General features: G+C 37.4%; 1 protein-coding gene across 1 annotated transcript; it reads left to right on the top strand.

The window, feature by feature from the left end:
- Positions 1–1,770: 1,770 nt before the first annotated feature.
- Positions 1,771–22,418, top strand: LOC102045543 (coagulation factor XI; the record flags this gene model as incomplete). Its single annotated transcript, XM_031062952.1, is given in 18 exon segments — positions 1,771–1,795; positions 4,354–4,516; positions 5,175–5,278; positions 6,806–6,965; positions 7,539–7,648; positions 9,771–9,933; positions 10,592–10,695; positions 12,223–12,382; positions 12,956–13,065; positions 16,022–16,181; positions 16,978–17,087; positions 17,175–17,334; positions 17,464–17,579; positions 18,351–18,525; positions 18,902–19,077; positions 19,384–19,479; positions 20,751–20,890; positions 22,248–22,418. Coding segments are annotated over 18 exon segments (2,403 nt in total), but the record flags the coding sequence as incomplete, so codon positions are not given.
- Between the last annotated feature and the right edge of the window lie 318 nt (positions 22,419–22,736).

The raw sequence follows: 22,736 nt of genomic DNA, 5'->3' as shown, positions 1-22,736 counted from the left end.
GAGCAACAGCACAGCAGTGCAAATGGGAGCATGTAATGTGAGTAGCAGGCCCCGTGAAAGAAAATGCATTTATTTTCCAAAGTGATCACACTCATTGTGATTCTCTTTGACTAGCATTTCTGCCTTATTTCTGAGCTTCACCATCGAATCCAACTGATGCCCTTACAGATCTAATTAAAATGATATTTGGTTTTAGAAAGAAGGATACCTAAATCTGAGAACTGCTGCTTTAGGGAAATTTTTTTCTTCCTTTTTTTTTTTATTCCTCGGTATTTTGCTTCTGAAACAAACAGCCATCAGCAGAAGATGCCCCTTCCTCAGACAAAAACCTAAAATATAGACAATAGATTATAAAAATGAAATCTTACAAAAGCTTCTGATGAACGTGAGTATGACTACATGTTGCATGAATGACACACATGTTCTCAGTAAAATTTATGGTTAAGCTGCTCTGGTTTTCTGCATTTTTGAATGGTATACCTTATTTTTCCAAAAGTGTATGATTGGAGATTTTTTTGTTTGTTGGTTTGGGTTTTTTTGTTTTTGTTTTCTTGTTTTTTGTTTTTGTTTTCTTGTTTTTTGTTTTTGTTTTCTTGTTTTTTGTTTTTGTTTTCTTGTTTTTTGTTTTTTTTTTTTGTTTTCTTGTTTTTTGCTCGTGTTTTTATTAGAACAGTAACAAACCGGAATAACTGCCCAGTATCTGAATAGGAAAGCCCGGATAAGAAGTGAAAATTGAAGAAACTAATTTCTTGGACAAAAGTTCTAACCCTTTTGTGCCACCAATTGAAATGTTCACACACACACACACAGGCAAAACAATTATTTTAATTGAATACTAATATATGTTAAGCAACACAAAAAATGGTAAATTCGGCTTAATTTGTTTGTAAATATTCAAGTACAGGTAGATTTTGTGATTGCATCCAGGGACCATGAAAATTCTGTAATTTGATATAGAGGTGAAAATTTTTCAAGGAGTTTAAAATATTATCATCACTTTATAGGCGAGAAAAGAGAGACTATGTTGCATATGTGTGGTTATACAGGATCAATTCCAGTGCAGTGTGGATGATAGATGTTCTGAAAATGTGTCCCAAGGTCAGCAGCAGTATTGACAAAAACAGTACCCATTCAAAGTAAACATTAAAGATGAGATAGCATTGCATCTAGTAATATTTAACATAAAGTGTTGACTTTTCTTTTTTTTAGTAGAGTGCAAACCTGATCCATGCATCCAGACTTATTATGTGTTCAGGTATGTAATCATTATTGCAATAATGCACTGGTATTCAGTGAAAGGTTTTCATAGCAACAGGACAGTGCAAGTTGGAGTCTTCATGGTTTGTATTTTGTGGTTAACTTATTTCACAGGTTAAGTTTTTGCATGTGAAATAAAGCTTAGAATTCTTATAGCATATGAAGCAGTGAGTGTGAGTCATTAGTTTGCTACCTTGATAACTGTATTTACCAAACTATCTGGAGAGTCAGTATTAGTAATGTCATTTCAGTGGAATATTGTTCCCAGTCTAAGCAGGAGTGAATATTCTGCTGTTAAAAGGTATGCCAAAATAGCATGTCACAACTGCAATTGTAATTTTCAATGTAATTTTGAATTAATGGTGAAACAGTACAAGTGTAAATCAGTGTTAGGTTTAGCAGTGCTTTATAAAACTAATTACAAACCCTTTATTGAACATATCCTAAAGAATGATTTTGTGGTTTTTAGGATGAATTGGATTTATCGGACTTTTTGTTTCATTTTCTTACTTGCTTCTGTTTACAGTGGTAAGTTAATGTATAATTCCTGAGAGTTACAAACAATGTAGATAAACTCTCGTAGGTGGGGAAGAGATTAGTAACTGCAGTCTGCTCTTGAGAGAGCTGTTTCTTCTGCTGGATTGAGTTTAGTTAAGTTTGTGTAACTGGCATAACCCTATTGTCTGACATGGAACTTTCTAGTGGGCCTTTACTAGCACTGTCCTGCCACCCCCTGTGCTGTCACCTCCCCCAGCACACATGGGACCATGGCATGTAACTGTGAAATTGGTGTGATGGTCCCTGTTCTGTGCCCAGTGGCAAGGTCAGTAGCCTAAGCAGCAGCTGGGGAAGGAGGCCCTTTGGGGGTGCAGGAGGCAGAGTAATGTGTGTCTTTCATGATGGGTTAATGATTTACTTTGTTCCAGTAGCAAAAGTTAAACTACAAAAAACTGCACTGTGCTTCTCTGAAATTCCCTTTCCTGATAAATTATAACTAAGGACTAGCACAGGTATAAGTTCAGTAATGTATTAGCTGTTTTCTCAGAGAACAACTAGGTAGCAACTTTCTAGCAAAATCAAATAGATAAATGTAATATTATTTAAGAAAATGTTTCACTTGGCTTTAAGTCTCAGAAAAAATATCTTGGAAAATTTCTGAGGTCTAGAAAACATTTTAATTAAATTAAAGTGTTCAGAACTGGCATGGTTCTACATGGTGCATAGTTTTACAGCATAAATAATTTTTTTGTGTTAATTTGTGCTAGAAGAAGATAAATAGGATCCAAAATATCTGATACAGTAAATAATTGCAATATTCTTTTCTTTTAGCTTTAGAATTCACTTGGTGTATTCTAAGAATTGAAAATGTTTTTAATGATGAGCTGGATAAAGAAATGCTACTAAGAATAATAAATAGCATTTTTTAAAGAAAGAGCTTGAAAGTGTATACATACCAGAGAATTTGGATGTTTATAAAGTCCAATTTTTTACTAATAAGGACTTAACCTTTGAAAGATATTAATACATCTAGCAAATATGTATAATAATGCTTATTTATTCCTTGTTAAAAAAATTATATATTATACCTGTGTGCAGGAAATACTGAATTGCATGGTGTATAATCATAATAACAAATAAAATCCACTTGCAGTCTTTTAAAACTGTCAAATCCAATATGATATTACTTTTTGTTTTCATTTTTAATATCACTTGATACAGTATGATCACTCTAAAGTAACAGATTAAGCCACTAGGTAAAATGTTTTCAGTTGGGTTTCCACCCAGTCTGTAAAAGTACATTCTTTTCTCTTTATCTTTTAAAGATAAAGAGAAAAGACTTGGTAAATGCAGGAATAAAACTTGCCATTTTATTGGTTTGCTACTCCTTCTGGAGGGCAAATTCAAAAACAGTGTGGTCTCCTGTGCAAAGACAGATCTCTTATGTGTTTTAATGCAGAGATCTTAGAGCCCTTGGACTCTACCCTGCTTCTCCACTACAGTGATATTCAAGACCCTCAAGAGTCTTGAGACTGATAGGACCAGAGGGACTGGCCTGATGATGTGTTAGGTGAGGTTTAGGTTGGATATTAGAAAAATGTTCTTTGCCCAGAGAGTGGCTGGCCACTGGAACAGGCTCCCCAGGGAAGTGGGCACAGCCCCAAACCTGACAGAATTCGAGAAGTGTTTGGAAAACATTCTTAGGCAAGTGGTGTAACTCTTGGGGATGGTCCTGTGCAGGGCCAGGGGAGGGTCTCAATGATCCTTGTAGATCCCTTCCAACTCATTATACTCTGTGATTCTGCGATCTTACAAGTGCCTTCATTTTGAAAGATGTGAGGAGGTTGCTGCTTGGGTACCTCTGCTGCAGAGCTCTGCAGCATGAGTTGTTGCCATTACAGAGTTATGTTGTTCATAGTTAAGAAATCCTGCAGATGCAAGGTAGTAGTACAGCTCAATTTTATTCTAAACTATTCCTGAGAAATTATTCCTGTAACAGTATTTTCTTCATTGTGAAGACGGTTTGGGGGGTCCTGGGTGGAGTGTGAGAGAGCTGAAGGTCTATGAAATCCTGGGAGCCATTGAGGCTGTGTGCAGTGGTACCACCTGTGACTCTGAATTCAGAGGATCCCTAAAAAATATGATTGTCTTTACATAAAACTTTCTAACTCCTTTTGTTATCTGCACTTCCTCTTCCTGGTTTTCCTCATAATGATGTTCTGTGTTGGCCTCTCTCAGGAGAGGCTTCTGCTGTTCCTGAGATTTGCCATGGGAAGGTACTTTCCCCCTCTGACATGCAGATCTGCCTTGTGGCCCATCCAGCTTCTTGGGTTTCTACCTGGGCTCAAGCTGCCCTGCTCCAGCATTGAATATGAGGCAGGGAACAGAGGGAGACACCCTAAACAGTACTATTTCTGCTGGAGAGAAAAGATGAGACTCAGAGGAACTGTGCTACTCACCCCCCCTTTTCCACTTTTCCTGACAAAAGCCTGGTTTAAAATCAAGGTTAATGATGAAGACGAGAAGTGGCTTCACCCTCTCCTGGTGAATTGAGTGTTCCTGTCTCTAATAATTGACAATTTTGTTATTCCGTGTCAGAATGTGTGACTCGGATCTATGAAAATACATTCTTCCAAGGAGGAGACCTCACTACAGTTTTTACACCAAGTGCCAATTACTGCCAAATAGTGTGCACTTACCATCCTACCTGTCTGCTCTTCACCTACTTGCCAGCCACATGGACTAAAGATCCTGCAAAAAGGTAGAACTTTCATGTACTTGCTGGTCTCCTGTGATAATTTAAAAACCTAGTAACATTTTGACAGAACACAGGCATGCAGGGAAAGGTGCAGGGTTGCCATGGGAAAAAAATGTCAAATATCTCTAAAACTGGTGATCTAAGAGTAATTGCTTGAATTCAAAAGGTTAAACTTGACAATGCCCAATTTTTCGCACTCACACAGTGGCCTTTGAAGGAAAGAGAACTGACTCTGCACTCCCTCCTCTAGGCCATGTATTTATTGTTGAGGGACAATGTGAATAATTTCACATCTTCAATGATCCCCTGTATTGTCCCCCATCCTTTCTATTTAGTATATTTTTCTCACAATTAAGAATTTCAGTAGCCTGAGAGAATGAGGTTGTTTTCTCTCTATGCCCAGTGCATTTCTGTCCTCCCAGCCCTGGGCTCATCTTCTCATTTTGTTGAGACCTCTTGGAGCTCCCACAAACACAAAATATTCTCATCTGCCACAGCTGCCAACAAAGTGTGTGAGGCTTGATCCTATTTTTCTTCTAATTACACTTGTCAAAATTTTCATGTTGAGGGATATTGGACAGGGTGCATTTCACCTGAGAAACAGTTATGAATGTCTGTGTTGTACTGCCAAAGCTGTGAATTGCTGCATTTTAAAACACAGGTTCTCCTGCTATTTAAAAGACAGCGATACAGAAATGCTGCCGAAAGTGGATATGGAAGGAGCTATCTCTGGACATTCCTTAAAACAGTGTAACCAAATTAGTGGTAAGATATGTTTATTCACATGCATATATTTTATGCTTTGCATTGCATAGGAGCTGTTAAAAAAATTAGCATTTTGGGAAGAGGAATAGAATCAGGGAGGCAGCCAAGCAGTGATTTGTGTGTTCTTTGCCAGACCACTTTCAAACACAGGTGACAAAATCTCCATTGGTTTTACTCTTCGGGCCCACCTATCCACCACCCAGGGTCCCCAGATGAGGTAACGGGGAAATCATGTTCCTGCAATTACAGTTTCTTTTGCTAAAGGCAGGCAGATGGCAGCTTTAACTACTGACTCCAGTTCTAAAGATTAATTTACTACTACAGTTCCAGTCCAGAGAGTGGCTCATATGGCATGTGTGATCCTGTTTCCTAACTCTGAGGTGCAGATGTTCAGCAAAGCAAAAGTGCGCTGTCACAAAGTGATGCTAATACTTTTGTGGTTCTGTGTAATAATTTTTTTAGCAGCTGCATCTTTTAGGGTATACATGAAGACCTAATGTCAGTATGCCATGCCTGCAAGTTATCATCAGGCATATTAAAAGCCTATTAAATGTGTTATTTTCTGAATGTTTTAAATTTGCACTGTCATAGTGATGTCATTAAAAGGAGATCAACTTTAAGCATAGTGTGGTACTTTAGAAAAATGGAATAAGGAAGAATATATTTATTCACTTCCTGACTCGAGGACAAATAGTGTCTTACGGATGTCAGGCTACCTCTTTAGTTGTATTGGTATAGCAGCTCAAGATGGCAGGACTTAGTGGGTTTTTATGCAAGTTGTCCACTGTAGCTATTATCAATAAGTTGTACTTTCTTTTGCTTGCCACTTGCCCTTCAGAGCAGTCAGGCCCCTTAAAAGCTCTTTCCTGTCAGTAACCCTTCATGTTTGGAATTCTGAGTATTTTGGAATAGAAAGAGATTTCAGTGGGATATTATTCTTTATGCTATTTAGACTAATTAATATCACTGAATTACTCTAGAATCAGACTAAATGAAACTCTATGCATACACGTTTAAAAATGCCTCCAATCATTGGCTGACTCTTCTTCTGTGAAATGACCTTCATTTAAACCCCACAGTTGTGGTCCTCTCTCTCTGAAGGGTAATATTCTGACTCAAGTGGGAAATGTCTCTTGCTTATGAGGACAGAATATGCCATTTAACCTGCTCTATGAATTTGGAACTGGGAAAATATATTTTAATATTGATTCTGAGTTCTTGCTTTGGTGAGTGTCATCCTGTTCTCAGTCAGCCACAGTGGTTAGAGCCCCTCTCTCATGTAGGCAAAGGCACTGTCAAAGTCTGCCAGTTTACCCCCTTGCCACGAGGTACTACACTAAACCTACATTTCTGATTTGGTGCTGAATCTATGTATAAAGTATGATGTAACTGAAATGAGCGTGGGATGTGGCATCCGGATTATGAAGGATGTGTCAGAAAATCTGCTATCTTTTGGGCAATTTGGGGCAAGGGATGGGGAAAAGAATAGAAGTACATTTTCAGAACTTGGTCTCTCTTTCTTCACAGCTTGCAGCCCAGATGTCCATGTAGGACTGGATATGGAAGGGAATATTTTTGATATTACTATGGCTGACAGCTATCAAGAGTGTCAAAAACGATGTACCAATGACAACCGTTGTCATTTTTTTACATATGCCTCTGAAAATTTTCACAATGCAAGCTTTTGGTAAATACAGGTTGGATTCATCCCCCTGGACAGCCCTGTGCCTAAATAGATTAAATCTCAGAGCACTCTAAGGTGCAAGAATTTACTCAAGAATATTTAATTTATTCCTCCTTGAAATGTTTGTTCACACTTACAGGTGGGAAAATATCAATTGTAAATTGGCTTTCATTTGTCTGTTGGTCAGAAAAACAAACTTGATTATTACAGCCTTGAAAAAATCCTAAAATTCTCTGGAGATACTGAAATGCAAATTATATTGATAGCTGTGCTGCATTTTTGCTCTGTTCAATCTTACTCTGCTTATTGTTCTGAAAACAGCATCATCAGAGTATACAGAGAAATTATTTCATTTTAATAAGACCTATTTTTGAGCTCTTAATCTGCTCAATTGTGGAAGTTAAACATTGTTCAGCTAGCTCTGTTCAACATTTGAACTCTGTTCTGGAGGCTGGAGATTGTCCTGGCCCATGGCCAGACCATGCACAATGGTAGGAATTGTGGGTTCAGGAGGATGGTTTGGTCCGAGGAAGAAGACCTGTTTTTTTACCACTTTCTTTACTCTTTTTCATTCAGTAAAAAATGCTTCTTGAAACACACCAGTGTCGGAACTCCAACCAACATAAAGACGCTTGATGAGGTTGTCTCTGGATTCTCTCTAAAGCCATGTCAGCTTTCTGAATTAGGTAACTATTTAAAATCTCTGATTCTGATTGGTTTTAAGGGTCATGTATCCTGAAATGCAATCTATCACTCACATGTAGAAATGTTTCATTATGTAGAATAATTCTAAAATAATCTTATTCTTAAAATATAGTTAGTACACTCAGGGACAAAGGAGGTTCGTATCTTTTAAATTTTTTCATGTTATCATTTGTCTTACAGAAACAGTTCCCTTTAGAGATCTAAAGAATTCCTTCATAATATTAACTTGATGAAAAAGTATGTTATCTTTGTATCATAGATACAAAAATTAAAGATAAAAGCCCATCAGATTCAAAGATCAGGGGAAATATGGAGCTTTCTACATTCTGTTTGTATACTGTGTATGCACTTGAAAATTTTTATTGAAGATCTGCAGTGTTTTAATACAGCTGGCTAATAGGAAAGGATGTACTATGCATTTCGTGGTTGATTTGTGATGAAAGGAAAAAGTCTGTGCTTGTTCCTGCGATCATTACTCATACAAAATTCTCAAGTGTCTAAAATCAAACAGTGTATATCAAACCTTCTTATTCTCAGCTGAAACATCTTTCACTTTTTCTTTTTTCTTCTTTTTCTGTTTAATTCTATCACCACTTTGTCTTACTGTGTAATATTTTCCCTTAATGATGATGATGTTATTCTGCTTTCATATAGCCTTATTTTATCTCACAGATAATCTAATTTTCCTGTATAAATCACATTTCATAGAGATGTGTATCAATATATTGCTTTCTAAAATCAGTGCTTGGGTTTACTGCTGGGCAGTACTGGCACAGCATCAGCACTCTCTCCCCAACATTCCTCCTATCAATAGTCTGGGGGTGGGCAAGATCCTGGGAGTAAATACACCTAGGTCAGCTGACCCAAATTAGCCACAGGGGCATTCCATGTCATATGATGTCAGCTCAGCTATAAAATCTAAGGAAATGACGAAGAAGGGTAGGCATTTATTATTTGCAGTGTTTGCCTTCTGGAGCAACAACTATGTGTGCTGAAGCCCTGCTTCCCAGGAAGTGGATGGATATCACTTGCTGATGGGAAGTAGAAAATAAAAGAATCTGGTTTGTCCTCTTTGCTTGTGTGTGTGCAAACTTTTGCTTTTGCTTTAGTAAACTGCCTTATTTCTACCTATATGTCATTTTCCATCTCATTTTCATTCACCTCTCCAGCTAGGAAAGGGGAATGATAGAGTAAGTTGCTGGGCACCTGGCATCCAGACAAGGTCACCACACCAAAGTCCTTTTTGGTGCCCAGCATGGACTTTTCCTACAAAACAGTCTTTACCTGAAACCTCTAGTTATCTGGCTTTTACCCTTGTGATTCTCTCCCTGTTTTGTTCTGGTGTGGGAGTGAGTGAGTGACTGCATGGGGCTTGGTTGTTGGCTGGGATAAAACCATGACATCATGTTAAAATCAATCTTGTTCCTCCCTTTCTTTCGATGCAAGGTAGTAGTACAGCTCAATTTTATTCTAAACTATTCCTGAGAAATTATTCCTGTAACAGTATTTTCTTCATTGTGAAGACGGTTTGGGGGGTCCTGGGTGGAGTGTGAGAGAGCTGAAGGTCTATGAAATCCTGGGAGCCATTGAGGCTGTGTGCAGTGGTACCACCTGTGACTCTGAATTCAGAGGATCCCTAAAAAATATGATTGTCTTTACATAAAACTTTCTAACTCCTTTTGTTATCTGCACTTCCTCTTCCTGGTTTTCCTCATAATGATGTTCTGTGTTGGCCTCTCTCAGGAGAGGCTTCTGCTGTTCCTGAGATTTGCCATGGGAAGGTACTTTCCCCCTCTGACATGCAGATCTGCCTTGTGGCCCATCCAGCTTCTTGGGTTTCTACCTGGGCTCAAGCTGCCCTGCTCCAGCATTGAATATGAGGCAGGGAACAGAGGGAGACACCCTAAACAGTACTATTTCTGCTGGAGAGAAAAGATGAGACTCAGAGGAACTGTGCTACTCACCCCCCCTTTTCCACTTTTCCTGACAAAAGCCTGGTTTAAAATCAAGGTTAATGATGAAGACGAGAAGTGGCTTCACCCTCTCCTGGTGAATTGAGTGTTCCTGTCTCTAATAATTGACAATTTTGTTATTCCGTGTCAGAATGTGTGACTCGGATCTATGAAAATACATTCTTCCAAGGAGGAGACCTCACTACAGTTTTTACACCAAGTGCCAATTACTGCCAAATAGTGTGCACTTACCATCCTACCTGTCTGCTCTTCACCTACTTGCCAGCCACATGGACTAAAGATCCTGCAAAAAGGTAGAACTTTCATGTACTTGCTGGTCTCCTGTGATAATTTAAAAACCTAGTAACATTTTGACAGAACACAGGCATGCAGGGAAAGGTGCAGGGTTGCCATGGGAAAAAAATGTCAAATATCTCTAAAACTGGTGATCTAAGAGTAATTGCTTGAATTCAAAAGGTTAAACTTGACAATGCCCAATTTTTCGCACTCACACAGTGGCCTTTGAAGGAAAGAGAACTGACTCTGCACTCCCTCCTCTAGGCCATGTATTTATTGTTGAGGGACAATGTGAATAATTTCACATCTTCAATGATCCCCTGTATTGTCCCCCATCCTTTCTATTTAGTATATTTTTCTCACAATTAAGAATTTCAGTAGCCTGAGAGAATGAGGTTGTTTTCTCTCTATGCCCAGTGCATTTCTGTCCTCCCAGCCCTGGGCTCATCTTCTCATTTTGTTGAGACCTCTTGGAGCTCCCACAAACACAAAATATTCTCATCTGCCACAGCTGCCAACAAAGTGTGTGAGGCTTGATCCTATTTTTCTTCTAATTACACTTGTCAAAATTTTCATGTTGAGGGATATTGGACAGGGTGCATTTCACCTGAGAAACAGTTATGAATGTCTGTGTTGTACTGCCAAAGCTGTGAATTGCTGCATTTTAAAACACAGGTTCTCCTGCTATTTAAAAGACAGCGATACAGAAATGCTGCCGAAAGTGGATATGGAAGGAGCTATCTCTGGACATTCCTTAAAACAGTGTAACCAAATTAGTGGTAAGATATGTTTATTCACATGCATATATTTTATGCTTTGCATTGCATAGGAGCTGTTAAAAAAATTAGCATTTTGGGAAGAGGAATAGAATCAGGGAGGCAGCCAAGCAGTGATTTGTGTGTTCTTTGCCAGACCACTTTCAAACACAGGTGACAAAATCTCCATTGGTTTTACTCTTCGGGCCCACCTATCCACCACCCAGGGTCCCCAGATGAGGTAACGGGGAAATCATGTTCCTGCAATTACAGTTTCTTTTGCTAAAGGCAGGCAGATGGCAGCTTTAACTACTGACTCCAGTTCTAAAGATTAATTTACTACTACAGTTCCAGTCCAGAGAGTGGCTCATATGGCATGTGTGATCCTGTTTCCTAACTCTGAGGTGCAGATGTTCAGCAAAGCAAAAGTGCGCTGTCACAAAGTGATGCTAATACTTTTGTGGTTCTGTGTAATAATTTTTTTAGCAGCTGCATCTTTTAGGGTATACATGAAGACCTAATGTCAGTATGCCATGCCTGCAAGTTATCATCAGGCATATTAAAAGCCTATTAAATGTGTTATTTTCTGAATGTTTTAAATTTGCACTGTCATAGTGATGTCATTAAAAGGAGATCAACTTTAAGCATAGTGTGGTACTTTAGAAAAATGGAATAAGGAAGAATATATTTATTCACTTCCTGACTCGAGGACAAATAGTGTCTTACGGATGTCAGGCTACCTCTTTAGTTGTATTGGTATAGCAGCTCAAGATGGCAGGACTTAGTGGGTTTTTATGCAAGTTGTCCACTGTAGCTATTATCAATAAGTTGTACTTTCTTTTGCTTGCCACTTGCCCTTCAGAGCAGTCAGGCCCCTTAAAAGCTCTTTCCTGTCAGTAACCCTTCATGTTTGGAATTCTGAGTATTTTGGAATAGAAAGAGATTTCAGTGGGATATTATTCTTTATGCTATTTAGACTAATTAATATCACTGAATTACTCTAGAATCAGACTAAATGAAACTCTATGCATACACGTTTAAAAATGCCTCCAATCATTGGCTGACTCTTCTTCTGTGAAATGACCTTCATTTAAACCCCACAGTTGTGGTCCTCTCTCTCTGAAGGGTAATATTCTGACTCAAGTGGGAAATGTCTCTTGCTTATGAGGACAGAATATGCCATTTAACCTGCTCTATGAATTTGGAACTGGGAAAATATATTTTAATATTGATTCTGAGTTCTTGCTTTGGTGAGTGTCATCCTGTTCTCAGTCAGCCACAGTGGTTAGAGCCCCTCTCTCATGTAGGCAAAGGCACTGTCAAAGTCTGCCAGTTTACCCCCTTGCCACGAGGTACTACACTAAACCTACATTTCTGATTTGGTGCTGAATCTATGTATAAAGTATGATGTAACTGAAATGAGCGTGGGATGTGGCATCCGGATTATGAAGGATGTGTCAGAAAATCTGCTATCTTTTGGGCAATTTGGGGCAAGGGATGGGGAAAAGAATAGAAGTACATTTTCAGAACTTGGTCTCTCTTTCTTCACAGCTTGCAGCCCAGATGTCCATGTAGGACTGGATATGGAAGGGAATATTTTTGATATTACTATGGCTGACAGCTATCAAGAGTGTCAAAAACGATGTACCAATGACAACCGTTGTCATTTTTTTACATATGCCTCTGAAAATTTTCACAATGCAAGCTTTTGGTAAATACAGGTTGGATTCATCCCCCTGGACAGCCCTGTGCCTAAATAGATTAAATCTCAGAGCACTCTAAGGTGCAAGAATTTACTCAAGAATATTTAATTTATTCCTCCTTGAAATGTTTGTTCACACTTACAGGTGGGAAAATATCAATTGTAAATTGGCTTTCATTTGTCTGTTGGTCAGAAAAACAAACTTGATTATTACAGCCTTGAAAAAATCCTAAAATTCTCTGGAGATACTGAAATGCAAATTATATTGATAGCTGTGCTGCATTTTTGCTCTGTTCAATCTTACTCTGCTTATTGTTCTGAAAACAGCATCATCAGAGTATACAGAGAAATTATTTCATTTTAATAAGACCTATTTTTGAGCTCTTAATCTGCTCAATTGTGGAAGTTAAACATTGTTCAGCTAGCTCTGTTCAACATTTGAACTCTGTTCTGGAGGCTGGAGATTGTCCTGGCCCATGGCCAGACCATGCACAATGGTAGGAATTGTGGGTTCAGGAGGATGGTTTGGTCCGAGGAAGAAGACCTGTTTTTTTACCACTTTCTTTACTCTTTTTCATTCAGTAAAAAATGCTTCTTGAAACACACCAGTGTCGGAACTCCAACCAACATAAAGACGCTTGATGAGGTTGTCTCTGGATTCTCTCTAAAGCCATGTCAGCTTTCTGAATTAGGTAACTATTTAAAATCTCTGATTCTGATTGGTTTTAAGGGTCATGTATCCTGAAATGCAATCTATCACTCACATGTAGAAATGTTTCATTATGTAGAATAATTCTAAAATAATCTTATTCTTAAAATATAGTTAGTACACTCAGGGACAAAGGAGGTTCGTATCTTTTAAATTTTTTCATGTTATCATTTGTCTTACAGAAACAGTTCCCTTTAGAGATCTAAAGAATTCCTTCATAATATTAACTTGATGAAAAAGTATGTTATCTTTGTATCATAGATACAAAAATTAAAGATAAAAGCCCATCAGATTCAAAGATCAGGGGAAATATGGAGCTTTCTACATTCTGTTTGTATACTGTGTATGCACTTGAAAATTTTTATTGAAGATCTGCAGTGTTTTAATACAGCTGGCTAATAGGAAAGGATGTACTATGCATTTCGTGGTTGATTTGTGATGAAAGGAAAAAGTCTGTGCTTGTTCCTGCGATCATTACTCATACAAAATTCTCAAGTGTCTAAAATCAAACAGTGTATATCAAACCTTCTTATTCTCAGCTGAAACATCTTTCACTTTTTCTTTTTTCTTCTTTTTCTGTTTAATTCTATCACCACTTTGTCTTACTGTGTAATATTTTCCCTTAATGATGATGATGTTATTCTGCTTTCATATAGCCTTATTTTATCTCACAGATAATCTAATTTTCCTGTATAAATCACATTTCATAGAGATGTGTATCAATATATTGCTTTCTAAAATCAGTGCTTGGGTTTACTGCTGGGCAGTACTGGCACAGCATCAGCACTCTCTCCCCAACATTCCTCCTATCAATAGTCTGGGGGTGGGCAAGATCCTGGGAGTAAATACACCTAGGTCAGCTGACCCAAATTAGCCACAGGGGCATTCCATGTCATATGATGTCAGCTCAGCTATAAAATCTAAGGAAATGACGAAGAAGGGTAGGCATTTATTATTTGCAGTGTTTGCCTTCTGGAGCAACAACTATGTGTGCTGAAGCCCTGCTTCCCAGGAAGTGGATGGATATCACTTGCTGATGGGAAGTAGAAAATAAAAGAATCTGGTTTGTCCTCTTTGCTTGTGTGTGTGCAAACTTTTGCTTTTGCTTTAGTAAACTGCCTTATTTCTACCTATATGTCATTTTCCATCTCATTTTCATTCACCTCTCCAGCTAGGAAAGGGGAATGATAGAGTAAGTTGCTGGGCACCTGGCATCCAGACAAGGTCACCACACCAAAGTCCTTTTTGGTGCCCAGCATGGACTTTTCCTACAAAACAGTCTTTACCTGAAACCTCTAGTTATCTGGCTTTTACCCTTGTGATTCTCTCCCTGTTTTGTTCTGGTGTGGGAGTGAGTGAGTGACTGCATGGGGCTTGGTTGTTGGCTGGGATAAAACCATGACATCATGTGAAAATCAATCTTGTTCCTCCACTTTCTGTGTTTTAAGAAAGAGGCAAGAGCAGGCAAGAGAGAGAAGAAATAAATTGTGTGATCATAGAAGCCTAGACAGCACTACTGCATCAAGAAGTCATCTAAGGAGGTCACCTGTCCTAATCTCAGACAAATCATCTATACCTGTCCAGACAGAGATTTGTGTAGTCTTAAAACCTCAGTAATGTCTTTTGCCTTGTTGTTTTGTCAGCATCTGAAAGGGGTTTATTTCAATATTTGTTTGAGGTTTTCTTCTGAATTTATTTAGTTTATTCCTTTCTAGGTGGCCTTTCATTTTCTGCCTTTGCCTCTCTGACTTTATTCTTATGCACACACACCACTATGCATGCATAGCAATTTGTCTGTTTTCTGCCCTTTGCAAAGTATCTTCCTGGGCATCACTGGATATTGAGCAAATGATCACTGAACATGGTGCTTGAGATCATGGATTAGCTTTCCTTAAGTTTCAGATCCACATTTTTACTTTAAAAATAATTTCCTTTGAAACTATCTGTTCTTCTGAAGGCTATTTCCCCTTAACATAGGATCTTTACTACTAAATGTGACAGTTAAATGACTCTAATTTTCTACATTTCTGATTATATTTTTTACTGTTCTTATTGTGTAATTACTTCCCAATATTGTTGTCCTTTCTTGCCTATGTTTTTTGAAAACCTCATCAAATTAACAGGATTCAGAGTAAATTCTGCCTCTTAGTTTCTCTTTCTGAAGTAAGATGTTCCCAATATGTTTCTATAACATACTGGGCAGTATTGACTTGGTTGCTGCACTTTCTCAACAGTTCAAGTTCTCTGCTGCCACCAAATTCTTTCTTTTGGATCATTTCACTATTTTTACTATCTCTGCAGCTTGATAGGTTGAAGAAACATCCTCTGTGCTGATGCTTCCTGTTTTTCTTTTTAAATTCTTGCACTAGAGTTCTAACTGGGACTTCAAGTAGGACACTCATTAATCTCTTTTTAAACATGCTAGTATTTCCTGTAACCTCTATGTCCATTGTCTGGTTGTGTGAACTATCCTGCCAAGCCTCTGTTGTGTTTTGATATTTTGGCTATGTCAGAGGGCAGCAATCCTTCTTACTCTGCCTACTTTTCAAGTAGTAAAAGAAGAAGTGTTAAGATCATCACCTTATTTTTTTTCTAGTCTTCCCATGAACATGATATGCCCATTGAAAATTAATTTAAATTTTCCCTATTAGATTAGCAAATCTCTACTGTAATACATAATCAGCAAATCTCTACTGTAATACATATTTTCTCTTTTCCTCTATATGAACCTTATCCCTGTAGTGCCCTCCATAACTTTACGTATTCAAAAATATTCCTGAGAAATAGCTTTTAGTTAAAATGTTGTCTTACCTTTCCAGCTTATCAATCACAGAAGGAAAATGGAAATAAAGGTAGAAATGAATAATTTGTAAATCTCAATATTCTGATGACATACTAAAGTTTTTTGAATTTTGATATTTTGTTCTTGTTTTATACAGATTGTCAAATGGACATTTTTGAAGATCAAGTGTTTTCAGGAATTAATGTTACAAGTTTTTTCACTCCTGATATTTCTGTCTGCCAAACTATGTGTACATATTTTCCAAAGTGCTTGTTCTTTACATTTTTTACCAAGAAATGGCAAATAGAATCTCAAAGGTGAATATGACAGTTAAATGATATTATCTATGTAGATTATTTAAAATTTACATTTTAAAAATACAGAGTCTTTTTTAAAACACTAATTTCTTATACATATGTAAATTTATGCTGAAAGGCTATTTTCAGTAAAGTACAGCTTCTTATGTGTTTTGTTCATAAATTTGTAATTTCTTGTGGGCATTTCAACTGTTTTCCAACTTGATAAGGACTTTTGTATTGTGGTTGTGTATTTGGTCTTAATCTGAAAAGAATTATACATGTCAAAAGTACAGTGAGCCTCCAGATTGTTTTAAAGACTTAAAGCTGAATTTTATGGCATTATCAAAAGAGCCATCTGGTTTCCTGGCAGGGCAAACTTATTTACTTGAAAAGATTTTTCAATTAAGTTAATGGCTTTAAAAATATTTCTATTTGTGGTTCTTCTTTCACACTTAGTAGTGAGAATAGTTAAAAATCAACATTGCACACAAATCAGAAGAATAAAGTCTCAAAGGAATTTCAGGGAGAAGCAAAGCTGAGATTGCATGCATCTTCTTAAGTCATCTATATAGGTATAAATACTGTACCACTTTTAGTAGTATACTTGTATGACATTTCACAGCACAATTGATTGCTTCAATTTAGTGCAAACCAGTAAACACAGGGAGTGCATTTTCATATTAAATACTTCTACAGATTGAGATTTGGGAGAAAAGAGTGTATTTAGGAAAGAACCTTCTTTTACCAGTACCTAAACAATTATTTTTGGAATGTGAGAACAGGTTTAGTTACTGTGAAAAATATTTAATTTTAGAAATCTTTGCCTCCTGAAGACATCAACAAGTGGAATTCCAGAGGGGCTGATATCACAAGAAAATGCTGTATCAGGCTTTGGCCTCCTAAATTGCAGAAGATCTTTTCCTGGTAAAATACAAATTACAATAAAACCACTAATTTTGAATTAATCTAAGTAATAACTTTCTGATGCTTTGAATGCAATCATTCTTACAGCCTGCAATTCTCGCACTTACATGCAGATGGATTTTTTGGGAGATGAACTTACTGTCACTTATACTAAAGGACACCGAGCCTGTCAGCAGGTTTGCACAGACATGATCCGCTGCCAATTTTTTTCCTATTCTCTCCTCCAAGATTCATGCAATGAAGAAGGGTGAGATATACTTTTTAAAATGTTCAAAGATTGCTGAAATAATCATTTCAGGCATGGGTGAGCAAGTTAATGTATGTGTTGTTCAGTGAAAAAAATACAAACAAAATGTTTGCATTAATTCATTGGCAGAAAGTGTGAGTGTCACCTAAGAATGTCCTCAAATGGATCTCCAGTGAAAATAGTACATGGACCAGGAAGAATCTCTGGATACTCACTAAGATTATGCAAAGAAAAAGCCAGTACTGGTAAGTAAAACTTTTTTTATGAAAAATAGACAGTGCTTCCCTGATTTCAGTGTAGGAGGCCAAACCATAATTTTTTAAAGTGGCTTCACTGTCCCAGTGGGTGATCTTGTAAAGTTAGTGTTCTGGAAAAGTGAAGTCAGTCAGGTCTTCAGATAGTTGTCACCACATTTCTCTTGACAGAGAAAAGCAAGGCACAATTCTTCCCAAGAATATTTCTGTGTTTCACATTCTCTGAACCTAAGAGAAAGGAAAAACAATTCTTATCATTTGCTGTGCCTGTGTTTGTGCAAAAGTAGAATGCAATATGGAGATTGTTTACCCAGAGTGATGGTGTTTTGTTTCCTTGGCCTATCAGGGCCAAGAGTGTGCATGTGTCAGGACTGTCCGATGACAGTTACAAGATTCTGTGCAGTTGGGTGCAGAGTGGAGTGCTTGGCAGATTCAGTTTAGATTTAATGTAATAGAATATAGGATAATATAGTATAATAAAGTAATTAATTAGCCTTCTGATATCAGTGTAGTCCTCCTCATCATTCTCTCCCCTCGTTGAGATTGCCTGCAAATTCAATAGATAGCAAAGACTGGAACAGCACTGTGAATTTGATTTTAATGGACTTTATGACCATAACCCATGAAAAATGTATCATTTATCACCTTCTTCACAATAGTTGGTGCCTATTCAGTGATCAGCAGTAGTCTCATCTTCATTTTTCATTGGTGAATGCAAATTGTCTTTAAGCTCAGCTTTAAATTACTTCTGTAATTTAATAGTGTGTATGCAGCATTCTGCAAGAACAATTAGGATTGTTGGTGGGACAGACTCCTCCCCTGGTGAGTGGCCGTGGCAGGTCAGCTTGCACGCCAAGCTGTCCCGCCAGAGACACCTGTGCGGGGGCTCCATCATCAGCAACCAGTGGATCCTCACGGCTGCTCACTGCGTCGCCAGGTGAGCCCTAAATGCAAATGGACAAATAAGCCTCAAAGGTTAGCCCAGCCTGCAAGGGAAATTGAGGCCTACCTTTCAAGATAATAACAATGAGAACTAGAAATAGATGAACTGCTGCAATGTAGCCAAAAGGTGAAATTTTCAGGTAGACATTGTTTTCTTAATGTAACTGGAAGTCCATACTTTCTCCCTTTTTAGCACAGTATTGTACTGCTGATGCTAAATTATTTTAATGAATCTAGAAGGTGAAATTCTAAAGCAGACAACAAATACTTACAGAACCCTAGACATTCTCAGGAGATATGAGTTTTTTTCTTACTGTAATACTGCATTATGCTATTTAGTCACAGACTGACTGTTATTCTTTTCCCCTCAGTCTAGAGAATCCCAATATTTGGCGCATCTATGCTGGCATTTTGAGACAATCAGAAATAAATGAGGATACACCCTTCTTCAAAGTGGAAGAGATTATTGTTCACTCTCAGTATAAATATGCACATTTTGGATACGACATTGCTTTAATGAAACTTGCTGAGCCTATGAATTTTACTGGTATGTAGCATATTGCAGAGGAATTGTGAAAACATGCAGGATGACACAGGGCTGGCATTGCTTATGGCAGTGCATGACGCCTGGGCTGGCTTCCTTTAATATGCAGTTACTGGGGTTTGAGGAGAATCTATTCTGTTGGCTTCAAAAAGAACATGGGTGGCTCTAATTTACGTGCTGGGAGTCACGCATAATGCAAGGGACAAAGCATAAATGGAAGCTGTCGTCAGGGGTCGTGTGGGTGCCCACAAAACCTTACTGTTGCAGTTGTCTCTGCTGGACAAACTAATCTTTTCTCTTGTACTTTAGATCTTCAACTGCCTATCTGCCTGCCATCGAAAGAAGACACTAACATATTTTATACTGACTGTTGGGTAATTGGATGGGGTTACAGAAAAGAAAAAGGTACAGAGAAATACTTTTAAGCAGTGAATTTTTGTATTTTTAAGGTCAATGTTTTTGACAAAAAACCTCTCCTTCTCTAAAAAAAATTATTCTCCATTCTTAGCTACCACTATTCCTTCTAGACAGTACTTTAACATAATTCTTTATTAAATTTGATTTCTATTAAGACACCATAAAATATAAATGAAAGATGTATGAAATTATCATTAAATAGCTCCATGCTCTGACACAATAATTAATTTTATAAATTGGTTCAGTAGTTTGAAGTACTTGATATTTCAATCCTCTACATACATCTAAATACATTTTCTACAACACCATTCCTTAGATTCTAGTTTAATCTACTGGCAAATCCCAGTACATACCTGGGTTTTGCACACTCTTTTTTATTTTTTCCTAGCTGAAAAAAAGGCAATAAATTTACCACTGAACTGTTTTGAATTACAGTCTGCACATAACACATGATATTTTTATGCGATTGTATTCATATGACTTTAGAAGTATGTTGCTTTTCTTATTCTGAAGATTGATTATAGACCATGCCAATGACTTGTGTTTTGATAGTAGATGAGATTTGAACTCCTCTGATTTTATATGCAGGTAGGCCAAAAAGATCTTAATTACTAAGCTGTGGTTTTACATCTCTTTATTTTATTTTTAATATGTTTATATAGATGTATATGCATCTCTTTAAAGAGAAACTTTTCCTTTATACATGTGCCTATCTGAAAGTTATAGTTCAATGTGAAATCTAACAAATTTAGGCAGTTACTGTACAGACAAATTTCTTCTGTTACTTACTAGAGAAAAAGCTGGTTTTAAATACTCTTATTTAGTCTATGTGCAAATTTCTCCATCTTAAAAACTACTAGGACAGAGCAGATTTGGCAACTGGGAGATTTCAAACTTATTGCAACACTTTACCAGGAAATAATAGTTACTAACACAAAGCACTGCTAACAGCAATGCTCCAAGGGCCAATGTCCTGAGAGCCTTTCCAATATGAGGATTTGTTGCACATCAGAAGGGAGTTTTGAACCTTTTCCAGTCAGAGAAAGAAGACGGCATCATAAAAGCATTTAAATTAGAAGACAATTCACATTGTTTGCTAACACAAAGGAAGGAAAATCAGTGTCATGAACATCTATTGACACTCCAGAAGCACTGACCTCCCACATTGTAATATCAGTGTATGGGGATTTCTAGAGTTGAATTTTAACCTTTATTTTTTAGAACCAAACATTTCTCATCTCATATTGCCTTCCATATAGGTCGGGTCCAAGATATTCTTCAAAAGGCTCCTGTTCCCTTCATGTCAAAAGAGGAATGCCAGGCAAGGTACCGGAAGCACAGAATCGGTGACAAAGTGATCTGTGCTGGCTATGATGAAGGAGGAAGGGATGCTTGTAAGGTAACGACAAACAGTAGTGTGTGGTTATATATTCCAACCATATGTTCAAATATGTAAAGGAATAATGCAATTATTTTTAATTGTTATCAGAAAAGTATGATTATCAATAGAGCTCTTGATTAACTTGTCACTTTTTGTTGTCAAAAGCACTGAAAACCAAGGTATATGGAAAATACTTCTTATATGACATTGAAATCTTTAGGGATAGATTCCATGGATAGGAAACTCTGAGTGTGGATATATAGATATCCATTTAGGGAATAAAACAGTGCTCCTTCAGGCTATCAGAAATCCAGAGAGCATAAGTACAGTATCTTGAAGCATTTCTCCACTAAGAGCAGATTTCCTATGTAGTTTATTTTTTTTCCATTTCTTGGTAGGAAATAGAGTGCCTGAAATCTTATTTTAAAGCATCCATTGTGTATAAACCAGAAGGGAGGGTGCTAGTAATGCTATTAAAATGCATGGGGAATAGAAGGCTGAAAACAAACTGTGAAAACTGCTCTGTTCATAGAGTTGAAAATGTCACAACAGCATGAGTTCCATGAGCCAAAGTCTCTGCTCAAGAGTAAACTCACGCACTTTCACCACTTTAAATATTCTGAGTTAATTTCTGCAAGAGGAAAATAGTTTGATTATTAATATTAAATTCTCTTTCACATACAGTTTTCACTGCAAACATTTAACGCTTAATAATTGTATGCTGAAATGTTACTATTGCTGTGATTAGTTAGGAATAAAAATACTTGGAGCTGGGATGTAATTTTTCCTCTATGCCAATTAAGCTTTTTTTATCTGATACAGTGTAACAGAACATGGAGATGCTGTTTAAAAAAAACCACACTTGCTGTTGTCCTAACAACTCATAACAGCTTCTCTAAGGAATCTTATATTCAGAAAGGAATAGAAAAAGAAAAAACAAAGGTGTTTTATTCTGAGTGGGACAGAGTCACTCAAGCAGGATAAGGCACGTAGAGAACAGAGATACTAAAAATATGGTCATAAGAAAAAAATATTGCCAATACTACATACAGTTTTAAAACACTGTATGTAGATGTGTTTAAATCACAGTATGTGATAATGATAATAAAAAGAAAATAATATAAACCAGTGGTTTTGAACCTTCATGGGAAGAAGAAATTGTTTGCAATGACTACTTAGAAATCAATTTACTAAACAATCAGAACACCTGCTTCAGTCCTCTGTTAATTAGCTATAAGTGAGAGCGACTGAAATCTAGGCTGTTATGCTGGTGGTAACATTGAATTATGCTGATTTTATTCACAGTTTTCTTTGTGATAGAAATACTGATGAGGCCTCTTCCTTGCATGCTCTCTCTTTTTCTCCTGTGGTACAGGGAGATTCAGGAGGGCCCCTGTCCTGCAGGCACGAGGAGGTCTGGTATCTGGTGGGCATCACCAGCTGGGGCGAAGGCTGCGCCCGCCCCAGGCAGCCGGGAGTCTACACCAAAGTTGCTGACTATTCAGACTGGATTCTAGAAAAAACTACACAGTATGAGCATTACTGACTCACTCAAAGTGTTGCTGTGGAATAACAACCCTCAGAGCAATGGGATAAAGTGTATTAGTGCTTTTTCAATGGTGTTTTTTGTTAGCCTGGAGTGTAAAGTACTTGTTTTAAAATGCAGAAAAAATGAATTAATTTTCCTATTACTAAATAAAAAGCAGTAATAACAATAAACTCTGTGACCACTGATTTGGCAGAAGAAAATATGGCTGAGCCACAGACTTCTTCTATTCTTGCACAGACTTCTTTTGTTCTAGCATAAAACAGGAGTGGATGAGGTTGCAGGACATGTATGGACCTTGAAGCTGGGAACTACCTC

The sequence above is a fragment of the Geospiza fortis genome, unplaced genomic scaffold (genome assembly GCF_000277835.1).
Source record: "Geospiza fortis unplaced genomic scaffold, GeoFor_1.0 scaffold40, whole genome shotgun sequence".
Lineage (NCBI taxonomy): Eukaryota > Metazoa > Chordata > Aves > Passeriformes > Thraupidae > Geospiza > Geospiza fortis.
The sequence above is the reverse complement of the archived record's forward strand: the minus strand, read 5'-3'. Positions and strand labels throughout refer to the sequence as shown.